This window comes from Pristis pectinata, chromosome 1 (assembly GCF_009764475.1).
Source record: "Pristis pectinata isolate sPriPec2 chromosome 1, sPriPec2.1.pri, whole genome shotgun sequence".
Lineage (NCBI taxonomy): Eukaryota > Metazoa > Chordata > Chondrichthyes > Rhinopristiformes > Pristidae > Pristis > Pristis pectinata.
Window position 1 is genome coordinate 8,709,380 of NC_067405.1, and position 19,491 is coordinate 8,728,870.

Consider the following 19,491-nt stretch of genomic DNA (forward strand, 5'->3'; position numbering starts at 1 on the left):
TCCTCATAACCCAATTCCTCCAGTTCAAGTAATATCCTCATAAATCTTTTTTACACCCTTTCCAGTTTAATGACATTCTTCCTGTAGCAGGGCGACCAGAACTGTATGCATTCTCCAAATGTGGCCTTACCAACGTCTTGTACAACTGTAACATGATGTCCCAACTTCTAAGATAAGATTTCTTTATTAGTCACATGTATATTGAAACACACAGTGAAATGCATCTTTTTGCGTAGCGTATACTCATTAGTTCTATACTCATTATCCTGACCGATGAAGGCAAGCGTGCCAAACACCTTTTCTGGAATTATAGAAAATTACAGAACAGTGGGAGGCCATTCAGCCTACCAGGTCCAGTCAGTAAAACTAGCATCAGTAATGGTATCGTGAAACTTGCTTCTCGTACAAGCACAACATGTCCACTGGGTTAGTTCCGGGAAGGGACTCGGTCATTTGGAGCAATGTATGTCTCTAGGCAAAATAATTACTGTTCCTGGAATATCCCTGCAAACCAGTCAGTTCAAAGGCAATTGGGATTTGGGCAATAGAAGCTGGCTTCTCCAGCAACCCGCATCAATTAAGTCTTTGAAAAAACTATCCACGTTGCTTCCGTAACCTCTCCTGAGTGAAAATCTATCAGTTTTGAAATTCTCAGTCGATCTCCCAGCTTTTTGTGGGCAACACTCCCCAGTTGTGTGAAGAGGAGGTTCCTGATATCACCAACACTCTGAATAAGATTATGCACCCTCGTTCTGGTCTCCCCCAGCAAAGGAAATAATTTATATCTAATGTAAAAGGGATAGGGAGAGAGATCCCTGCAATGGGGTATGTAAAAGTTAAGTTGGCAAGAAGTTGGCAGGTGGAGTATAATGTGGGAAAATGCCAAGTTATCCATTTTGGGAAGAAGAGTGGGAAAAAAATATTATTTCAGTGAGTGAGACTACAAATGTTGTAATACAGAGCGATCTGGGTCCTGGTGCATGAAACGCAAAGGGTTAGTATGCACAGGTACAAGCAATTGGGATCGCTAACAGAAAATTGGTCTTTTTTGCGAATGGTGTAGAGTAAAAATCTAGGGTAGTTTTGATGCCTAAAGATAAGATAAGATATTTCTATTAGTCACATGTACATTGAAACACACAGTGAAACACACCTTTTGTGTAGAGTGTGCTGGGGGCAGCCCGCAAGTGTCGCCACGCTTCCGGCGCTAACATAGCATGCCCACAACTTCCTAACCCGTACGTCTTTGGAATATGGGAGGAAACCGGAGCACCCGGAGGAAACCCACGCAGACATGGGGAGAACGTACAAACTCTTTACAGACAGCGGCGGGAATTGAACCCGGGTCGCTGGCGCTGTATTAGTGTTGCGCTAACCTCTACACTACTGTGCCTGCCCCAAAACTGTGCTGATTATATGATGCTATGTGCCTGTGATGTTTTGTGGCACACACACACTCACACACACAGAGCGACAGAGGTCGGGATTGAACCCTGGTCTCTGGGGCTGTGAGGCAGCTGCACCACTGTAGTCAACTTCTCACCATTGTAGTACTGCAAAAAGTTTTGGTATGAATATTTAAGGAGTGATATAGTTACACTGAAGAAGATTCACTAGGTTGATTCCTGGTTTGACACACGAAGAAACATTGAGTATGTTGGGCTTGTCCTTACTGAAAAACAAGAGGTGATCTTATTGAAAGATATTGGATTCTGAGGGGACACAAGAGACTGCAGATGCTGGATATCTGGAGCAACACACAAAATGCTGGAGGAAGTCAGCAGGTCAGGCAGCATCTATGGAGCGAAATGGACAGTCGACGTTTTGGGTTGAGACTGTTCATCAGGACTGGAAAGGAAGAGGGGAGCTAGCCAGTATAAAAAGGTGGGGGAAGGGGTGGAGCAAGAGCTGTTTCTGAGGGGGATGGATGGGGTTGATGCTGAGAGGATATTTCACTCAAACCTGTGCCCTCGAGTATTTGACATTTCCATCCTTGGAAAAAGACTCTGACCATCTATCCTATCTAAGCCTCTCATAATTTTATAAACTTCATCAGGTCTTCCCTCAGCCTCTGACACTCCAAAGAAGACAACCCAAGTTTGTCCAACCTCTCCTTATAGCTACTGCCCTCTAATCCAGGCAGCATCTTGGTGAACCTCTTCTGCACCCTCTTCAAAGCCTCCACATCCTTCCTGTGGTGTGGCAACCAGAAACTGCACACAACACTCCAAGTGTGTCCTAATCAAAGTTTTACACAGCTGCAACATGACTTGCCAGCTTTTATACTCAACACCTTGACTGATGAAGGCAAGTCTGCCGTACATCTTCTTTACCATCCTATTCAATTGTGTTGCCACTTTCAGGAAGCTATGGACCTGCACCCTAAGATTCCTCTGTACATCAATGCCCCTTAGGGTCCTGCCACCTACATCTAGAACTATTTTAAGAATAAGGGGTCAACCGTTTAAGGTGGAGCTTAGGAGAAATTTCTGCTCTCTGAGAATAATGGTTCTTTGGAATTCTCAACTGCACAGTGTGGAGACAGAGTCACATAATATATTCAAGATGGTGATTGACAGATATTTGAACTGGAGATAAGATAAGATATTTATTTATTAGTCACATGTATATTGAAACACACAGTGAAATGCGTCTTTTTGCGTTACTGAGAATGTGCTGGGGGCAGCCCGCAAGTGTCGCCACTGTTCTGGTGCCAACATAGCATGCCCACAGCTCCTGACCTGTATGTCTTTTGGAATATGGGAGGCAACCAGAGCACCAAGAGGAAACCCACACATACACATGCAGATCGTACAAACTCCTTACAGACAGCAGTGGAATTGATCCCGGGTCACTGGCGCTGTAATAGCATTACGCTAACCGCTACACTACTGTGCCATTCTCCTACACTACTGTGCCACCCTCTACAAGGAATTTAAGGGATATGGAGGTAGATCATCAAAGTGGTGTGGAGCCTGAGATTGGATCAGCCGTGGTGGGCCTAATCCCACGCCCATTTTTGTTATGTTCCAGCAAATCGGTCACTAAAGGTCAATAAATCAGAGTTTCTCTGTTTTAATTAGATCTTGTGATCATGTTGGGTGATGACTAATTTTGCTGTTGTAAAGAAACAAATTTCTTTAACATTATTAATTAAAGCTGTGCATAGCTATCTGTTGCTTCTGTCTCAGTTGACTGAGCTCCTCATCTTTCTTTTGCCCCAGCTCTTCCCTGTCCCACTGCAGCTCTTGTCAAAGAAGATCGTCCAGTCAAAGATGAACAGCACCATCGTTGGGGTCTTCACCATCTCGCTGGTCTTCCTGTCTGCCTTTGTCAACATGGTAAGTAGAGATGGTAAATAAACTGGTAAATTGGTTTATTATTGTCACATGTACCGAGGTACAGTGAAAAACTTTGTTTTGCATGCCATCCATACAGATCATTTCATTACAGCAGTGCATTGAGGTAGTACAAGGGAAAACAATAATGCAGAATGAAGTGTTACAGTCACAGGGAAAGTACAGTGCAGGCAGACAGTAAGGTGCAAGGTCATACCGAGGTAGGTTGTGAGGTCAAGAGTCCATTTTATTGTAGTAGGGGACCGTTCAATAGTCATAACAGCAGGATAGAAGCTGGCTGTATGTTTGCAACAGACATAATCCCAATGTATCCAGTGGATAAGAGACACCCCATTGTCAGATCCAGGGTAGAGTCATAGAATCATGCAGATTGGAACCAGGCCCTTCAGCGCACTGGGTTTGTACTGACCATCAACCACCCATTTTTCACTAATTGTACACAAAACCCTTTTTATTCTTCCCAAGTCCCATCAACTCCCACAATATTGTACCACTTGCCTGCACACCAGAGGCAATTTACAATTCACCCACCAATCCGAAGCTGGAGCAAGTTACACCTGCGACAGCACTGAGTCTGCTGGAATGTTTCATTCATTCATGGGATGTTGCCAGTACTTAGAGGGAGGAAGGCTTGGATGTACACACTGTCTTGCAGGATACCCTACAGCACAGCTCAGCCAATTAAGCAGCTGTGATGTGTGGTAACTGTTGTACTGTAGGAATGACCGCAACCAATTCCAGCACAGCAAGATCCCACAAATCCCCTGAGAATGACCAAATAATCTGCTATTTAGTACTGATGCAGGCAGTGGCTTTAAAGTGAGAGGGGGAGAGTTTAAAGGGGATGTGTGGGGCAAGCTTTTTACACAGAGAGTGGTGGGTGCCTGGAACACGCTGCCAGGGGTGGTGGAAGCAGATGCGATAGTGGCGTTCAAGAGGCTTTTAGGTAGGCACATGAACATGCAGGGGATGGAGGGATATGGGTCATGTGCAGGCAGAAGTGGTTCAGTTTAATCTGGCATTATGGTCAGCACAGACATCATGGGCCGAAGGGCCTGTTCCTATGCTGCACTGTTCTAAGTTCTGCTGTGTTCTATGTTATCGGATGTGAAGACATTAGAGAGGGTCCAGAGAAGGTTGAGAAGAATGGTTCTTGGGAAGATGGGCAACAATTACAAGGTTAGATTAAAGAGGCTGACACTGGATGCTTTGAAGAGAAACAATAGAAATATATAAAATGATGAGGGATCTGGACAGAGTGAATAGTGGGAGGCTATTCCCTTTGGTGGAGAAGTACAAGGCGAGAGGTCACAGGTATAAAATAAAGGAGAAGAGAATTACTAGTGGTGTGAGCAAAACTTTCTCACACAGTGTGTGGTTGGAATCTAGAACCAGCTGTCTGCAGATGTGGTGGAGGCAGGTTCCAATGTGGCCAAGGCGAAGCTGGATAAATATATTGTGGGGGAAATATTTACAAGGCTATGCAGAAAGAGCTGGTGGTTCAAAATAATGAGTTGCTCTGGTAGAGAGCTGGTGCAGACATGATGGGCTGAATGGCCTCACTGTATCTCCACTCTAACCCTTCAGTGGTTCTACCCCTAGCCCAAGGACAATCCATCATTTACTGGAACCCACCCAGAGACATTTCAGAATCAGTTTTATCATCGTTGTCTTATATGTCGTGAAATTTGTTGTTTTGCGGCAGCAGTACAGTGCAAAGACATAAAATCACTATAAGTTACAAAGTAGATAAAAAAATTCAGAAAAAGGAATAACTTGTGAAGTTGCACCCACATTTCTCTTGTTCAACAACAGCCAACACAAGCAGTAATCTGGAGCAACACACAAAACAAAATGCTGGAGGAACTCAGCAAGTCAAGCAACATCCATGGAGGGAAATGAACAGTCGATGTTTTGAACCGAGACCCTTCATGAGAAAGAGGGCAGAAGCCAGAGTAAAAGAGTGGGGGGAGGGGGAGGAGCACGAGCTAGCGGGTGATAGGTGAATCCAGGTGAGGGGGAGAGTTGGGTAGGTGGTGGGGGTAGGAATGATGTGGGAAGCTGGGAGGTGATAGGTAGAAGAGGCAAAGGGTTGAAGAAGATGGAATCTGATAGCAGTGGACCATGGAATAAAGGGAAGGAAGTGGGGAACCAGAGGGAGGAAGGTGTGGGTGAGGGGCAGGTTGTGAGGGCGAGGGAGGGGAAGGAGAAAGGGTTAGCTTGTGTCTCCACAAGCAGTAATATTGAGCACGTAATTACAGATACCATCTTGGGTCAAACAGGGCAAAGATTGCCAGTTACCGAGGCATTGTGCCCCACAAGGAGAGGGGAAGGGTTAGGAGGGAGGGAGTACAACATGGGGAGTCCCAACCTTAAGTATATGCAGATTTCTTTAACACTTTGGTTATTTTTCTTCCAGTTTGTCTGCAACACCCAGGATCTACGGAGCTGTGTGGCCAAAGAGTTCAACACTACCCCTAGTAATGTCAATGCCTGTCACATTGTCAATTCATTCTCAAACTACAGTCTGGACTTGGAAACAGCAGTCTGCAATGGCAAACAACCCAGCTGCAACTTCCCTGAGGTAACATTGCCAGATCCATGGAACTTCATGATTCAGGGGGAGACCATTCAGCCCTTTGCGTTGCTGCTCTCTCTTTGAAAGAGCAATCCAATCAATCCACTCTCCATCCTTTGGTTACTGAAAAGATCCGTTTTTATTCTATCAAAGCCCATTCTACTTTTGAAGACCTCTGACAAATCTCTGCTCTGTTGTGAGGAGAACAACTACGATCTCTCTCTGTGACTGTTAGCTGGAAAGAGTGCAGAGGATATCTACAAGGATGTTGCCGGGACTCGAGGGACTGAGTTATGGAGAGAGGTTCAGCAGGTTGGGACTGTTTACATTGGAGTGTAGGAGTGATCTTATAGAGGTGTATAAAATCATGAGGGGCATAGATAAAGTGAATGTGCACAGTCTTTTTCCCAGGGTTGGGGAGTCAAGAACTAGAGGCCATAGGTTTAAGGTGAGAGGGAAGAGATTTAGTAGGAACCTGAGGGGCAACTTTTTCACCCAGAGGGTAGTCAGTATATGGAATAAGCTGCCAGAAGAAGAGGTTGAGGCAGGTACATTAACAACATTTAAAGGGTACTTGGACAGGTACATGGATAGGAAAGGTTTAGAGGGATATAGGCCAAACGGAGGCAAACATGACTCACTTAGGTTGGTATGGACCAGTTGGGTCAAAGGGCCCATTTTGGTGCTGTATGACTCTATGACTGAGGCTCTCTTTCAAACCCCCTATAACCAACCCTATGACCAAGCTATGACCCACCTGTCTTAATATCTTGTTAACTGGTGCACCATCAGTTTTCCTCTGCTAACGCTCTTTGGGATCTTTTACTATATTGAAAGTGTTGACAAATGAAAGTTATCGTAAATGAGAGAAACCTTGAATAAGATGAAAAGTGAGGCACAATTCTCTCTCAGAGCTCGAGAGGGATCTACCAAGATTTTCAACAAAATTTCACTCTGTGTTACAAAAATTAAACTGAAAATCTCAGCTTGATATTTATTTTGGGATCCAGTTCAAATTTTGAAGATTATATTGACAGCCCATACAAATAGATGCCAGAGGACTGGGGAGAGCCCTGTGTTAACAATCACTGCTTTCTGGTACATGGAGTTAGTCCCTAGTGTAGGTGTACTGAGTTACAATGATGGATTAAAGGGCTTGAACCATAAGGAAAGGATGGACAATCTTGGGTTGTTCTCCCTAGACGTCAGAGGCTGAGGGGAGACCTTATAGAGGTTTTCAAAGTTATGAGGGGCATAGATAGGGTAGACGGTCAGAATCTTATGCCCGGGGTAGTAATGTCGAACACCAGAGGACATGCTTTTAAGGTTAGAGGAGGGAAGTTTAAAGAGGACGTCAGGGGCAAATTTTTTACAGAGAGAGTGGTAGGTGCATGGGATGGGTTACCGGGGGTAGTAGTGGAAGCAGGCAGTTTGATGGAGTTTAAAAGGCTTTTAGATAGACACATGAATATGAAGGGAATGGAGGGATGTGGATGATACAGAGGAAGAGGACAGTTGGTATAAATTGGCATCAAGATCGGCACAACATCATGGGCTGAATGGCCTGTCCCGTGCTGGACTGTTCTATGTTCTATGATTAGAATCCCATTTCCCTACACCCCCAAACACACCGTCCTAAAGTGGCAATAGAATCATGCACTCATAGACTAACACAGCATGGATACAGGCCCTTCGGCCCAACCAGTCCACGCCGACCACGGTGCCCACCCAAGTAGTCCCAACTTCCTGCATTTGGCCCATATCCCTCCAAGCCCCGCCCCTCCATGTACCTATCCAAGTGCTTCTTAAATGATACTGTTGTACCTTCCTGCTGCCAGGACTCGAGGGCCTCAGTTATAGGGAGAGGTTGGGCAGGCTTGGACTTTATGCATTGGAATGTAGGAGATTGAGGGGTGACCTTATAGAGGTGTATAAAATCATGAGGGGTGTAGATAGGGTGAACGTACATAGTTTTTTTCCCGGGAAGGGGAACTAAAAACTAGAGGGCATAGGTTTAAAGTGAGAGGGGTAAGATTTAAAAGGGTCCTGAGGGGCAACTCGTTTACGCAGAAGGTGGTGCGTATATGAAATGGGCTGCCAGAGGAAGTGGTTGAGGCAGGTACAATAACAACGTTTTAAAGACATTTGGATAAGGCCAAACACGGGCAGATGGGACTAGCTTGGTGGGCACTATGGTCAGCCTGTTTCCATGCTGTATTACTCTACAGCAGCTGATAACATGCAACAGGACTGGTGTTGGGGTTCAGTTCTGCACACAATGTACCTGGAAGGGAATCTGACATATGATGTGAAATTTGTTGTTTTGTGGCAACAGTACAGTGCAAAACATAAAAATTACTATAGGTTACAAAAATAAATAAATAGTACAAAAGAGGAATAACGAGGTGGTGTTCGTGGGTTCATGGACCGTTCAGAAATCTGATGGTGGAAGGGAAGAAGCTGTTCCTGAATCATTGAGTGTGGGTCTTCAGGCTCCTGTACCTCCTCCCTGATGGTAATAACGAGAAGAGGGCATGTCCTGGATGGATGCCGCCTCTTGAAGATGTCTGTAAACATCAGTTGCCCTTTATATGTAGGTTCAAATATATTGACTTGATCCAACTGAATGGTGAGTGTGTAGAACAACGTGGCGATTGCAACTGTGTCTGTCTTGTTCCTGCTCCAGTGTACAATTTTCTTGCTACAGCACAGAAGGAGGCTGTTGATCCCATTGCCCATCAGATTCAGACCACTCCCAGCAGAGCATTCCCATTCACCTCCCCCCCACACACCCCACCCCCGTAACTTCTCTTTCTCTCCTCCCCAATTACCCTCTGGTGGTAAAGCTCACTGGGGATGGTGGAAGGCGCTATGTAAATGTCGGTCTTCCTGTCTGTGAAGTGTTGGAAATCGAGAAGAACTTTTGTTGCTAAGTGCTGGGGGAAGTTAGTAAACCTGTGTGGTGATGGGACGGCCTTGGTGTGTTAGTAACTGATGACCTATGATGAGCTAGATGATGGTCAGTCAGCCTCTCATGTCTACTCCACCATTCAATGAAACCGATTCTGATTAACCCATTTATCTCTCTTTCTTCGGCCAGTACTTCACCTACTGTGTGCTGCTGAGCTTGCTGGCTTGCGCTGTATTCCTACAGATCAGCAGTATCGGAAAGCTGTTCCTCATGTTGACCATTGAGCTGATTTACATCATAATGTTGGAAGTGCCTGGAGTCACCCTTTTTGACAATGCAGACCTGCTGATCATTGCCAACAGTCTGTGAGTAACAAATGCCTCTCACTGGTGTCGCCTCATTCTCGTGAATTGATGTTAGTAGGGCAAATTTTTGGGGGCATGGTAGCATGGTGGTTAAGGTCCCTGTCCTAGCAATCTACAGGCCTTCATTGGTGACTCGATGCAAATGCCACCATACCTGCTGGAGAAATTCATACAGTTGATTAAATAAATTCTGAAAATAACACAAAATCAGGAATGAAAAACACGATGATGCTGGAGGAACTCAGCAGGCCAGGCAGCATCCATGGAGGCGGTCAACGTTTCGGGTCAGGACCCTTCTTCAGGACTGAAGATAGGAAAAGGGGAAGCACAATATATAGGAGGGAAAAGCAGAGCAGTGATAGGAGGACAAAAGAGGATGGGCATAAGGTGGTGATAGGTCGATGCAGGTAGGAGGTAGTGATAGGCAGGTGCGGGGGAGGAGGGGAGGGCAGATCCACTGGGGGATGGGTCAAAGGTAAGGACAGAGAGGGAAGAAAAGGCTAGGAAAGGGAAGAGAAGAACTATGGTAGGGGGAGTGGGGGGGTTGTGGGGAAGGGGGGTGGGGGTTACCTAAAGTGAGAGAATTTAATATTCATGCCGTTAGGCTGCAAGGTTCCAAGATGGAAAATGAGGTGCTGTTCCTCCAGTTTGCGCTTGGAATCTCCTGGCAGTGGAGGAGGCCGAGGACTGACGTATCAGTGATAGTGTGGGAGGGGGAGTTGCAGTGACTGGCAACGGGGAGATGCAGGTCGCGGTTACGGACAGAGCGCAGGTGTCCTGCGAAATGGTCACCTAGTCTGAGTTTGGTCTCACCAGTGTAGAGGAGGCCACATTTGGAGCACCGAGTGCAGTCGATGATATTAAGGGAAACATCAGGAATAGTGGCCAAGAAGCTACCATAATGCTGCAAAAACCTAATTGGTTCACTAACGTCCTTCAGGAAAGGAGCTGTCCAGACTATTTGGGTGATCCTTAGCTACCCTCTGAAGGACGCCAGAGTATTTGCCATTCTGCTAAGTGCAGTTTGTCGCGAGCTGGTTGGCATCTAATCCTGCCTCAGGGAATCGCTGTTAACTCTGAATTGGGGAGATGTTTTTCTCTCTTGGAGGGTCCTGAGTCTTTGGAACTCTCTTTTTCAAAGTCAGGGGAATTAGTGGCTTTGAATAGTTGTAAGGCAGAGGTAGTTAGATTCTTGATAAGTGAGGGTGGTGGGGGGGAAGGTTATTGTGGTTGAGAATCAGAATCAGGTTTATTATCACTGACATATGTCGTGAAATTTGTTGTTTTGCAGCAGCAGTACAGTGCAAAGACATAAAATTACTACAAATTACAAAATAATTAATAGTGCAAAAAAAAGGAATATCACAGGTAGACAAGGTTGTAAAGAAGGCTTTTGGCATCCTGGTGTTCATAAATCAAAGTATTGAGTATAGGAGTTGGGATGTTATGGTGAGGTTGTATAAGTCACTGGTGAGGCCAAATTTGGAGTATTATGTGCAGTTCTGGTCACCTAACCATAGGAAGGATATCAGTAAGATTGAAAGAGTTCAGAGAAGATTTACTAGAATGTTGCCTGGTCTTCAGGAGTTGAGTTACAGGGAAAGATTGAACAGGTTAGGACTTTATTCCTCGGAGTGTAGAAGAATGAGGGGAGATTTGATAGAAGTTTACAAAATTACGAGGGGTATAGACAGAGTAAATGCGAGTAGGCTCTTTCCACCTAGATTAGGAGAGATAAGTATGAGAGGACATGGCTTCAGGGTGAAAGGGGAAAGGTTTAGGGGGAACTTCTTCACTCAGAGAGTGGTGGGAGTGTGGAACGAGCTGCCATCTGACGTGGTAAATGCAGGCTCACTCTTAAGTTTTAAGAATAAATTGGATAGATATATGGATGGGAGAGGTCTGGAGGGTTATGGACTGGGTGCAGGTCAATGGGACTAGCGGAATAATGTTTCGGCACAGACTAGAAGGGCCAAATGACCTGTTTTCTGTGCTGTAGTGTTCTATGGTTCTATGGAGTAATGAAGTAGTGTTCATGGGTTCATGGACCGTTCAGAAATCTGATGGCAGAGGGGAAGAAGCTCTATGTGGTGTTACAATCAGATTAGAGGGTAGGCCAGGCTTGAGGGGCCGAGTGGCCAACTTCTGCACCTAATTCATATGTTCGTATATCTCCCACTCTGAGAACATAATCTAGACAGAGAGGTGGAGACATGGGCATGGCAGATGCTGGAATCTGGAGCAGCACAAAAAGCATTGGAAGAACTCAGCAGGTCAGGCAGCATCTGTGGAGGGAAATGGACAGGCAACGTTTCGGGGTCGAGACCCTTAATCTGAACTCTCTGAACGTTCAGGTCCAGATGAAGGGGCTTGACCCAAAATATCGACTGTCCATTTCCCTCCACAGTTGCTGCCCGACCCGCTGAGTTCCAAGACGGAGAAGTAGTGTGTCATTGCTCTCGTGCTGGGAACACAGCAGCCAAATTGCACACAGAAACTCCTTCCGCAAACAACCATGTGAAGATGTCCAAGTAATCGGTTTGGTAAATTGGTTTACTATTATCACATGTACCGAAGTACAGTGAAAAACTTTGTTTTGCTTGCAGTCCATACAGATCATTTCATCACATCCGTGCATTGAGGTAGTATTGGTATTTGGTGTTGGTATTGGTTTATTATTGTCACTTGTACCAAGGTACAGTGAAAAACTTGTCTTGCATACTGATTGTACAGGTCAATTCATTACACAGTGCATTGAGGTAGTACAAAGTAAAACAATAATAGAATACAGAGTAAGGTCTCACAGCTACAGGGAAGTGCTTTGCAGGTAGACAATAAGGTGCAAGGTCAAACGTCCATCTCATCGTATAAGGGAACCATTCAATAAAACAATAACAGAGTGCAGAATAAAGTGTTACAGTAACAGAGAAAGTGCATTGTAGGCAGACAGTAAGGTGCAAGGTCATGAGGAGGTAGATTGTGAGGTCAAGAGTCCATCTTATCGTACTAAGGTACCATTCAATAGTCTTATAACTGCAGGATAGAAGCTGTCCTCGAGGCTAGTGGTACATGTTTTCAGGCTTTTGAGTCCATGGAGGGGAGGCTGGTTTCCGTGATGTGTTGAGCTGTGTCTACAACTCTCTGCAGTTTCTTGCGGTCACGGGCAGAGCTGTTGCCATACCAAGCCGTGATGCATCTGGATAGGATGCTTTCTATGGTGACATTCCACTCCCCTTCTGTTCAAAACGTGCATAGACTGCGTTGAACTCATCAGGAAGGGATGCAGATCAAGGGATAAATATTGGTCAGGACTCATAGAAGCAGATAAAATTGGAGCAGGAGTGAGCCTTTAGCCCATTAAACTTGCTCAACCATTCGATATGATCCTGTCTGATCATCTGAATCAATATCATATTATCCTGTTCACGCACCATTCCTCTTGATGCCCTCTCAGAATCAGAATCAGGTTTATTATCACTGACTTATATGACATGAAATGTGTTGTTTTGCAGCAGCAGTACAGTGCAAGGACATAAAATTGCTATAAATTACACATATAAATAAATAACGCTTTAAATAAAAGGAATAACGAGGTAGTGTTCATGTATTCATGAACTGTTCAGAAATCTGATGGCAGAGGAGAAGCTGTTCCTGAATCGTTGAGTGTGGATCTTCAGGCTCGTAGTAATGAGAAAAGGGCATGTCCTGGATGGTGAGGGTCCTGAGTGATGGATGCTGCCTTCTCGAGGCACCACCTCTTGAAGATGTCCTCGATGGTGGAGTTGTGCCCATGATGGAGCTGGCTGAGTCGACAACCCTCTGCAGCCTCTTGAGATCCTGTGCATTGGAGCCTCCATACCAGGCAGTGATGCCACCAGCCAGAATGCTCTCCACCGTACATCTAAACAAATTTGCAAGAGTCTTTGGTGATGTACCAAATCTCAAACTCCTAATGAACTAGAACCGCTGGTGTGCCTTCTTCAGGACTGCATTAATGTGTTGGGCCCAAGATAGATCCTCCGAGATGTTGACGCCCTGGAACGTGAAGCTGCTCACCCTTTCCACCCCTGAGAAATATGTCTGGAGATCTGTCCCCTTCCAAGACAAGTTCAGTGACTTGGTCTCCACAGCTTTCTGTGGTGGAGAATTTCTCAGGTCCAACCCTCTGAGTAAAGAAATTTCCCCTCCTCTCAGCCCTAAATCTCTTGCCCTGCAACTTAAGACCATGAATGAACTTTCCTGGTCTTCTTCAAGCAGCGTCACAGGTCTTTAACATCTGCCTGGTTGACTTGGGGAGTGGAGTCTTGAACCCACAACTTTCTGACTCAGCAGTGAGAGTGCAGCCAACTGAAAGTATACAGTCTCGTGCGTCATCATTAAATGTTTATGAGAAATGTTTATCTGATCTAGAGGTGTATAAGATCATGAGGGGTATAGATAGGGTGAAGGCACACAGTCTTTTTCCCAGGGAAGAGGAACTAAAAACTAGAGGGCATAAATTTAAGGTGAGAGGTGAAAGACTTGGAATTTGAATTGATTTGGAATTGGTTTATTATTGTCACTTGTACCGAGATACAGTGAAAAACTTGTCTTGCATACCATTCATACAGATCAATTCATTACAACAGCGCATTGAGGTAGTACAGGGTAAGACAATAACAGAATGCAGAGTAAGGTGTCAGAGCTGCAGAAAGGGACCTGAGGGGCAACTTCTTCACACAGTGTATGGAACGAGCTGCCAGAGAAAGTGGTTGAGGCGGGTACGATAACAACAGTTGAAAGACACTTGGATAAGTACATGGATAGGAGGGATATGGGCCAAATGTGAGCAAATGGGACTAGCTTGGGGGGCACCATGATCGGCATGGACGAGTTGGGCTGAAGGGCCTGCTACCATGCTGTATGACTCTGTGATAAATTATCTTATAGCTCTTTGTGGGATAGCACGGGGGTGGGGCGGGGGTGTTCCTACTAAAATGTGCAGCAGACAATGCTGCCTCACAGCTTCAATCCTGACCTCCAGTGCTGTCTGCACAGAGTTTGCACATTCTCCCTGTGACTGCCTGGGTTTCCCTGGGTGCTCCAGTCTCCCCCCCACCCCACATCCCGAAAGGCATGCGGGTTGGTAGGTTAATTGGCCGCTGTAAATAACCCCTAATCTAGATACCTGGCAGAAAAAAACATTAAGGAGTTGATGGATGTGTGAGGGAAATGGTTAGAGGGTAAGATGGGTCTGACTAGAGTGCTCTGAGAGCCAGCATAGCCTTGATGGGCCAAATGGCCTCCTACGTTGTAAGAAAAGATGAGAAATTGGCCAATGTGTTTCTTACAACTGTGAATCACTTTATTGGCTGTAAAAAAAATTGGGATGTTTTGAGGCCTTGAAGCAGGTTATATTTTCTTTCACCAATAAATATGATGTTTGTAGACTGAAAATGATCAACAATGTTAAGATGTAAAATTCTGTAAGAAACCAGCAGCTAACGGACCAACCAGGTTGCCCCTGGGTTAGCCCGACTTACAGGCATCCTTACATAGGATCGAGCTCCCATAATATTTTTAAATTCAGAGAAGTCCAAAGTTCATTTCTACAAATGGCAGAACTTGTTTCCTCTCGCCACTTTCAGTAATAGTTCTTTCTTATCAAGGTGGACTCTTGACCTCACAATCTACCTCCTCATGGCCTGGCACCTTATTGTCTGCCTGCACTGCACTTTCTCTGTAACTGTAACACTTTATTCTGCATTCTGTTATTGCTTTTCCCTTGTACTATATCAATGCACTGATGTGATGATATAATATGTTTGGACGGCATGCAAAACAAAATTTTTCATTGTGCCTCGGTACACGTGACAATAATAAACCAATTTATCAATTTATTAGTCTTATGTGCTTTTGATTACAATTTTCATTACAACATATGGAGGTATGGTTACCATATTGAGTGATTTTTGTGTATTTTCTGACTTATGGACAAAATCAACTTAATAACATCTGTAAAACGGAACCTGTTCATTACCTGGGGACAGCCTGACTAGTACAAAGATTTCCTCCATAGTCTAGATGTAATGAAATTATAAAAACATTTTTTAAACTATTGCACTACAGGGAAACTTCTTCAGTGATTCCCACCAGATCCATTTGGGATTATTTGGGTTTAATTCACAGTGCTACAGCTTCTTGTAAATCTTTACTAACCGTTTCTTTCTTTCACCTCCAGCGTCCCCTCGAATGAAACGTGGACTTGGTAAGTATTATTCTGAGTGTAGTAAATTTCTAACAAAAATGAAGTGGCAAGGTTAGTCCACATTAATTGTGGAATGTTTATCTGCGGTAACAGGATATCAATGCTCACCATTGCTCGTCTGTAAATTGGAGTTTAACACTTGCATTGGTAATTAAATACACACATTGTTGCTCCACTAAATGAACCCGCACGTGGCCTCTTTGCATCTGCAATCTATTGCACATGCTCACAGTGATATGGTGTTCTGCAATGTACTTAAAGTGAATAGATAAACATAACAGTCATAGAATCATAGAGTAATACAGTAGGGAAATAGACCCTTCAGCCCAACTTGTCCATGCTGACCAAATTCCCCATCTAAGCTGGGACCATTTGCCTGCATTTGGCCCACATCCTTTACACCTTTCCTATGCATGTAACTGTCCAAGTGTCTAAGTACCAACGACTTCCAGTGATGCACAAGTGAAATGAAAACCATCCAGTTTGGCTTACTTTCCACAGATACTGCAATGTTCTAAAAGTTTGCTGAGAATCTTGGGGCAAAGTAAGGTTGATATACCCTCAACAAACCTCCCAGAAAAACAATAGACTTTGTCCAGCCTGCTGTAAGTAAATTTCATTTGGCATGGTAAGTCCAACCCATCTCTCTGGCATTGGACTTCAGCAGTGTGGAGTAAAATAAGATAAGATCTTTATTAGTCACATGTACATCGAAACACACAGTGAAATGCACCTTTTGCGTAGAGTGTTCTGGGGGCAGCCCACAAGTGTCGCCACACTTCCGGCGCCAACACATGCCCACAACTTCCTAACCCCTACGTCTTTGGAATGTGGGAGGAAACCAGAGCACCCAGAGGAAACCCACGCAGACACGGGGAGAACATACAAACTCCTTACAGACAGTGGCTGGAATTGAACCTGGGTCGCTGGCGCTGTAATAGCATTACACTAACCACTACACTACCGTGAATCTCATTCCTTCAGATTTTATTATTGGAGATTTTAACAAATTCAAATATTTCTAAAAATGACCTTTTCTTTCTGCCTTATTTAACTCTTTTGCTTTCATTTCCCTATCAATTTTAACTTTGCTTTCTATTAGATTTTATCTTGAATTAATATTCAGACTGATTTAGGCTCTGACTACCTCAGCAGGAATTTTTAAACTGAATGGTCAAGGAGATGTGTGGTAACTTCTCCTGCTCACACAGGTCCTGGCTGCCTGAGAGAAGGCACAGTGCTGTTTCAGCCTTAAAGGTCCAGCAAGTTTCAGTGTAAAGCCCCAAGGAAATCTGTGATCAAGTGAAAGAATTGCTGCTGTTGTCTCTACATCTGTTTCAAACAGCACAGGAGCTTGAAACAACATTCAGCCCTATTACGTCACAAGAACACAAGCAGTAGCAGCAACAGTAGCCTCTATGGGCCCATTAGCCTAATCAATCATTGAATAAGATCATGGCTGTTCCGATCTTTGAGTTAACTCCATCTCCCGCCTGTTCCTCATAACCTATAGAAAAGAAATCTATCTCTGACTTGAAGTCAATCAATGACTCCACTCTCTGGGATAATAAATTCCAGAGATCCATGACCTCCTGAGAGAAGAAATTTTTCATTGCCTCTGTCTGAAATGGACGGCCTCTTCTTCTGAAACCATGACCTATGGTTCTAGGTAACCCCACGAGGAGAGCCATCCTCTCAGCATCCATCGGTCAGACCCTCTCAGAATCTTACATGCATTAGTACGATCACCTTTCTTTGTGAACATTCTTAAAACTGCTTCCAATTATATCCCTCCGAAGGTAAGGAGACCAAACTGTGTGCAGTATTCCAGCAGTGATCTACTCACCTGTAAAGGTTTGGCCGTCCTTCCTTTCTTTCTTACTCCATTCCCATTGAAATAAAAGCCAACATTACGTTTGCTCTCCTAAGTACTTCCATACCTCTGTGCTAACTTGCTGATTCAAGTATAACAGTTTTCTGCAATCTCATGCCATTTAATATTCTGAAATAAATAAAAAACAAAAGTTGCTGGAAACACTCAGGCGTCATCCCTGCAAAAGGTAAACACAGTTAATGTTTCAGGTGGAAGACCAGGCAGCACAATGGCGCAGCAGGTAGAGCCGCTGTCTCACAGCGCTGGAGACCCGGGTTCAATCCTGACCTCCGGTACTGTCTGTGCGGAGTTTGCACGTTCGCCCTGTGGGTTTCCTCCAGGTACTCTGGTTTCCTCCCAAACCCCGTTGGCTAGTTGGTTGGTTAATTGGCTACTGTGAATTGCCCCGAGTGTGCAGGTAAGGGGGGAATAAAAATGGGATTAATATAGGATTTGGGTAAATGGGTGGTTGATGGTCGACATGGACTCGATGGGCCGAAGGGCCTGTTTGTGTTGTTCCTCTGTGACTGACCCTTTCTCACAATCAGAAATAAAAACAGAAGACGCTCTGTAGGCCAGGCAGCACCTATGGAAGGTAACATGACCAGAACAGGTCTGATGAAGGGTCTTTGACCTGAAACATTAACTCCGTTTCTCTCTCCATAGATGCTGCCTGACCCGCTGAGTCTTTCCAGCATTTTCTGTTTAAATGTCAGATTTTCAGCATCTGCAGTTTCTTTGATTTTCTAAAACAAAATTCTGCTTGTCTATTCTTCCAAAGTGGATAACCTTACCTTTCTCTACATTATACTCCATCTGGCAAATTCTTGCCCACTCAGTTAACCTATCCCTTTGCATCCTCCTTACAACTTGCTTTCCTGCCCACCTTTGTATCGTTAGCAGAGTTAGCTACTGTATACTTAATCCCTATACTTAAATCATTAACATAGTCTGTAAACAGTTGAGGCCCAGCACTGATCCCTGTGACACACCACCAGTTAAAGTTTGACAGGACAGAAATGAATCACTTATCCTGACTTTCTGTTTCTGTAGTCTTTCTGTTTCCATAGTCAGCCAATCCCTTATCCAATACCAAATTCCATAAGCTTTTATCTGTCACTGATGGTCTGAAATAATTTTTTTGCATCAGTGTGAAGACATTGCTAATATACGTAAGATATCAAATAACACATAGAACTTACAACAATGCCAGTTACAAGGGATAAAGTATTGGAGAAATGACAAAGCACAAACTTACAGCAGCCAACTAACTTACCATCACTTCTCGGGGATTTGGGAAGAAACCAGAGCACCCAGGGGAAGCCCACATGGTGACAGGGAGAGTGTGTAGACTCCATGATGTTGGGGAGGGAGTTCCAGGAACTAGACCCAGCTATGATGAAAGGGGTGACCTATGGGTGGAGCTGTCCCCATACATCTGCTGCATTCATCCTTCGAGGAGGTAAAACCTCATTGAGCTGCTGAGGGTATTTTATAGACAGTACAGACTGTGAGCACAGAGCACAAGTGGTGCAGGTCATGGGGAACAGTTGAAGTTTGATTGTTTGTATCAACAGTGTAATTCATTTCCTCAAATCACTGCCTCTCATCAATAGTTAGTTATTTCTCCAATCTGTTGGTGTAATCTAATGATAAATGAAATTCACTTTAGTGCAATGCTTGCATAAAAGATCAATACAGGTGGAAATTAAAGGCCAATACCATTATAGCAGTCAATATTATTATTTCATATTAATGGGATCCCTGATGATAGGATTATGTCCAACATACAGCCATTCAGCCCACATGGTCTGCTGGTTCTTACGTTTTGCCCAAGCCTGCCCCACCTCCATCCATCCAACCCCACCTACCCTTTCCTCACTTCTCTCTCATTATCCGGCTTGACCTTTTTTTCTTCATTCATTCAATTTCCTTGGAAAGGCCAGCATTATTGCCCATCCCTAATTGCCCTTGAACTGAGAGGCTTGCTGAACCATCTCCGAGTCAACCACATTGGCTGAACCAAAAACCTTTAAATCATTTGTCTGTGCTTCAGTAACAAGGGGACAACCTGTTTCTCACATAGGTGTAACAGATCCTTTGGCACGACTTCAACAAAGGATCTTGTTGTCCTGGCTAATATTTATCCCTCAACCAA

The 19,491-nt window shown here is 44.4% G+C and overlaps 1 protein-coding gene across 1 annotated transcript in view; it reads left to right on the top strand.

Moving 5' to 3' along the window:
* adcy5 (adenylate cyclase 5) overlaps window positions 1-19,491 on the top strand; it is a 374,049-nt gene that overhangs the window by 327,643 nt on the left and 26,915 nt on the right. Inside the window, exons 13-16 of the mRNA XM_052013051.1 lie at window positions 3,225-3,341; window positions 5,779-5,943; window positions 9,038-9,213; window positions 15,434-15,460. Of these exons, the coding sequence (XP_051869011.1) occupies window positions 3,225-3,341; window positions 5,779-5,943; window positions 9,038-9,213; window positions 15,434-15,460 (485 nt within the window). The remainder of the gene's footprint in view (window positions 1-3,224; window positions 3,342-5,778; window positions 5,944-9,037; window positions 9,214-15,433; window positions 15,461-19,491) is intronic.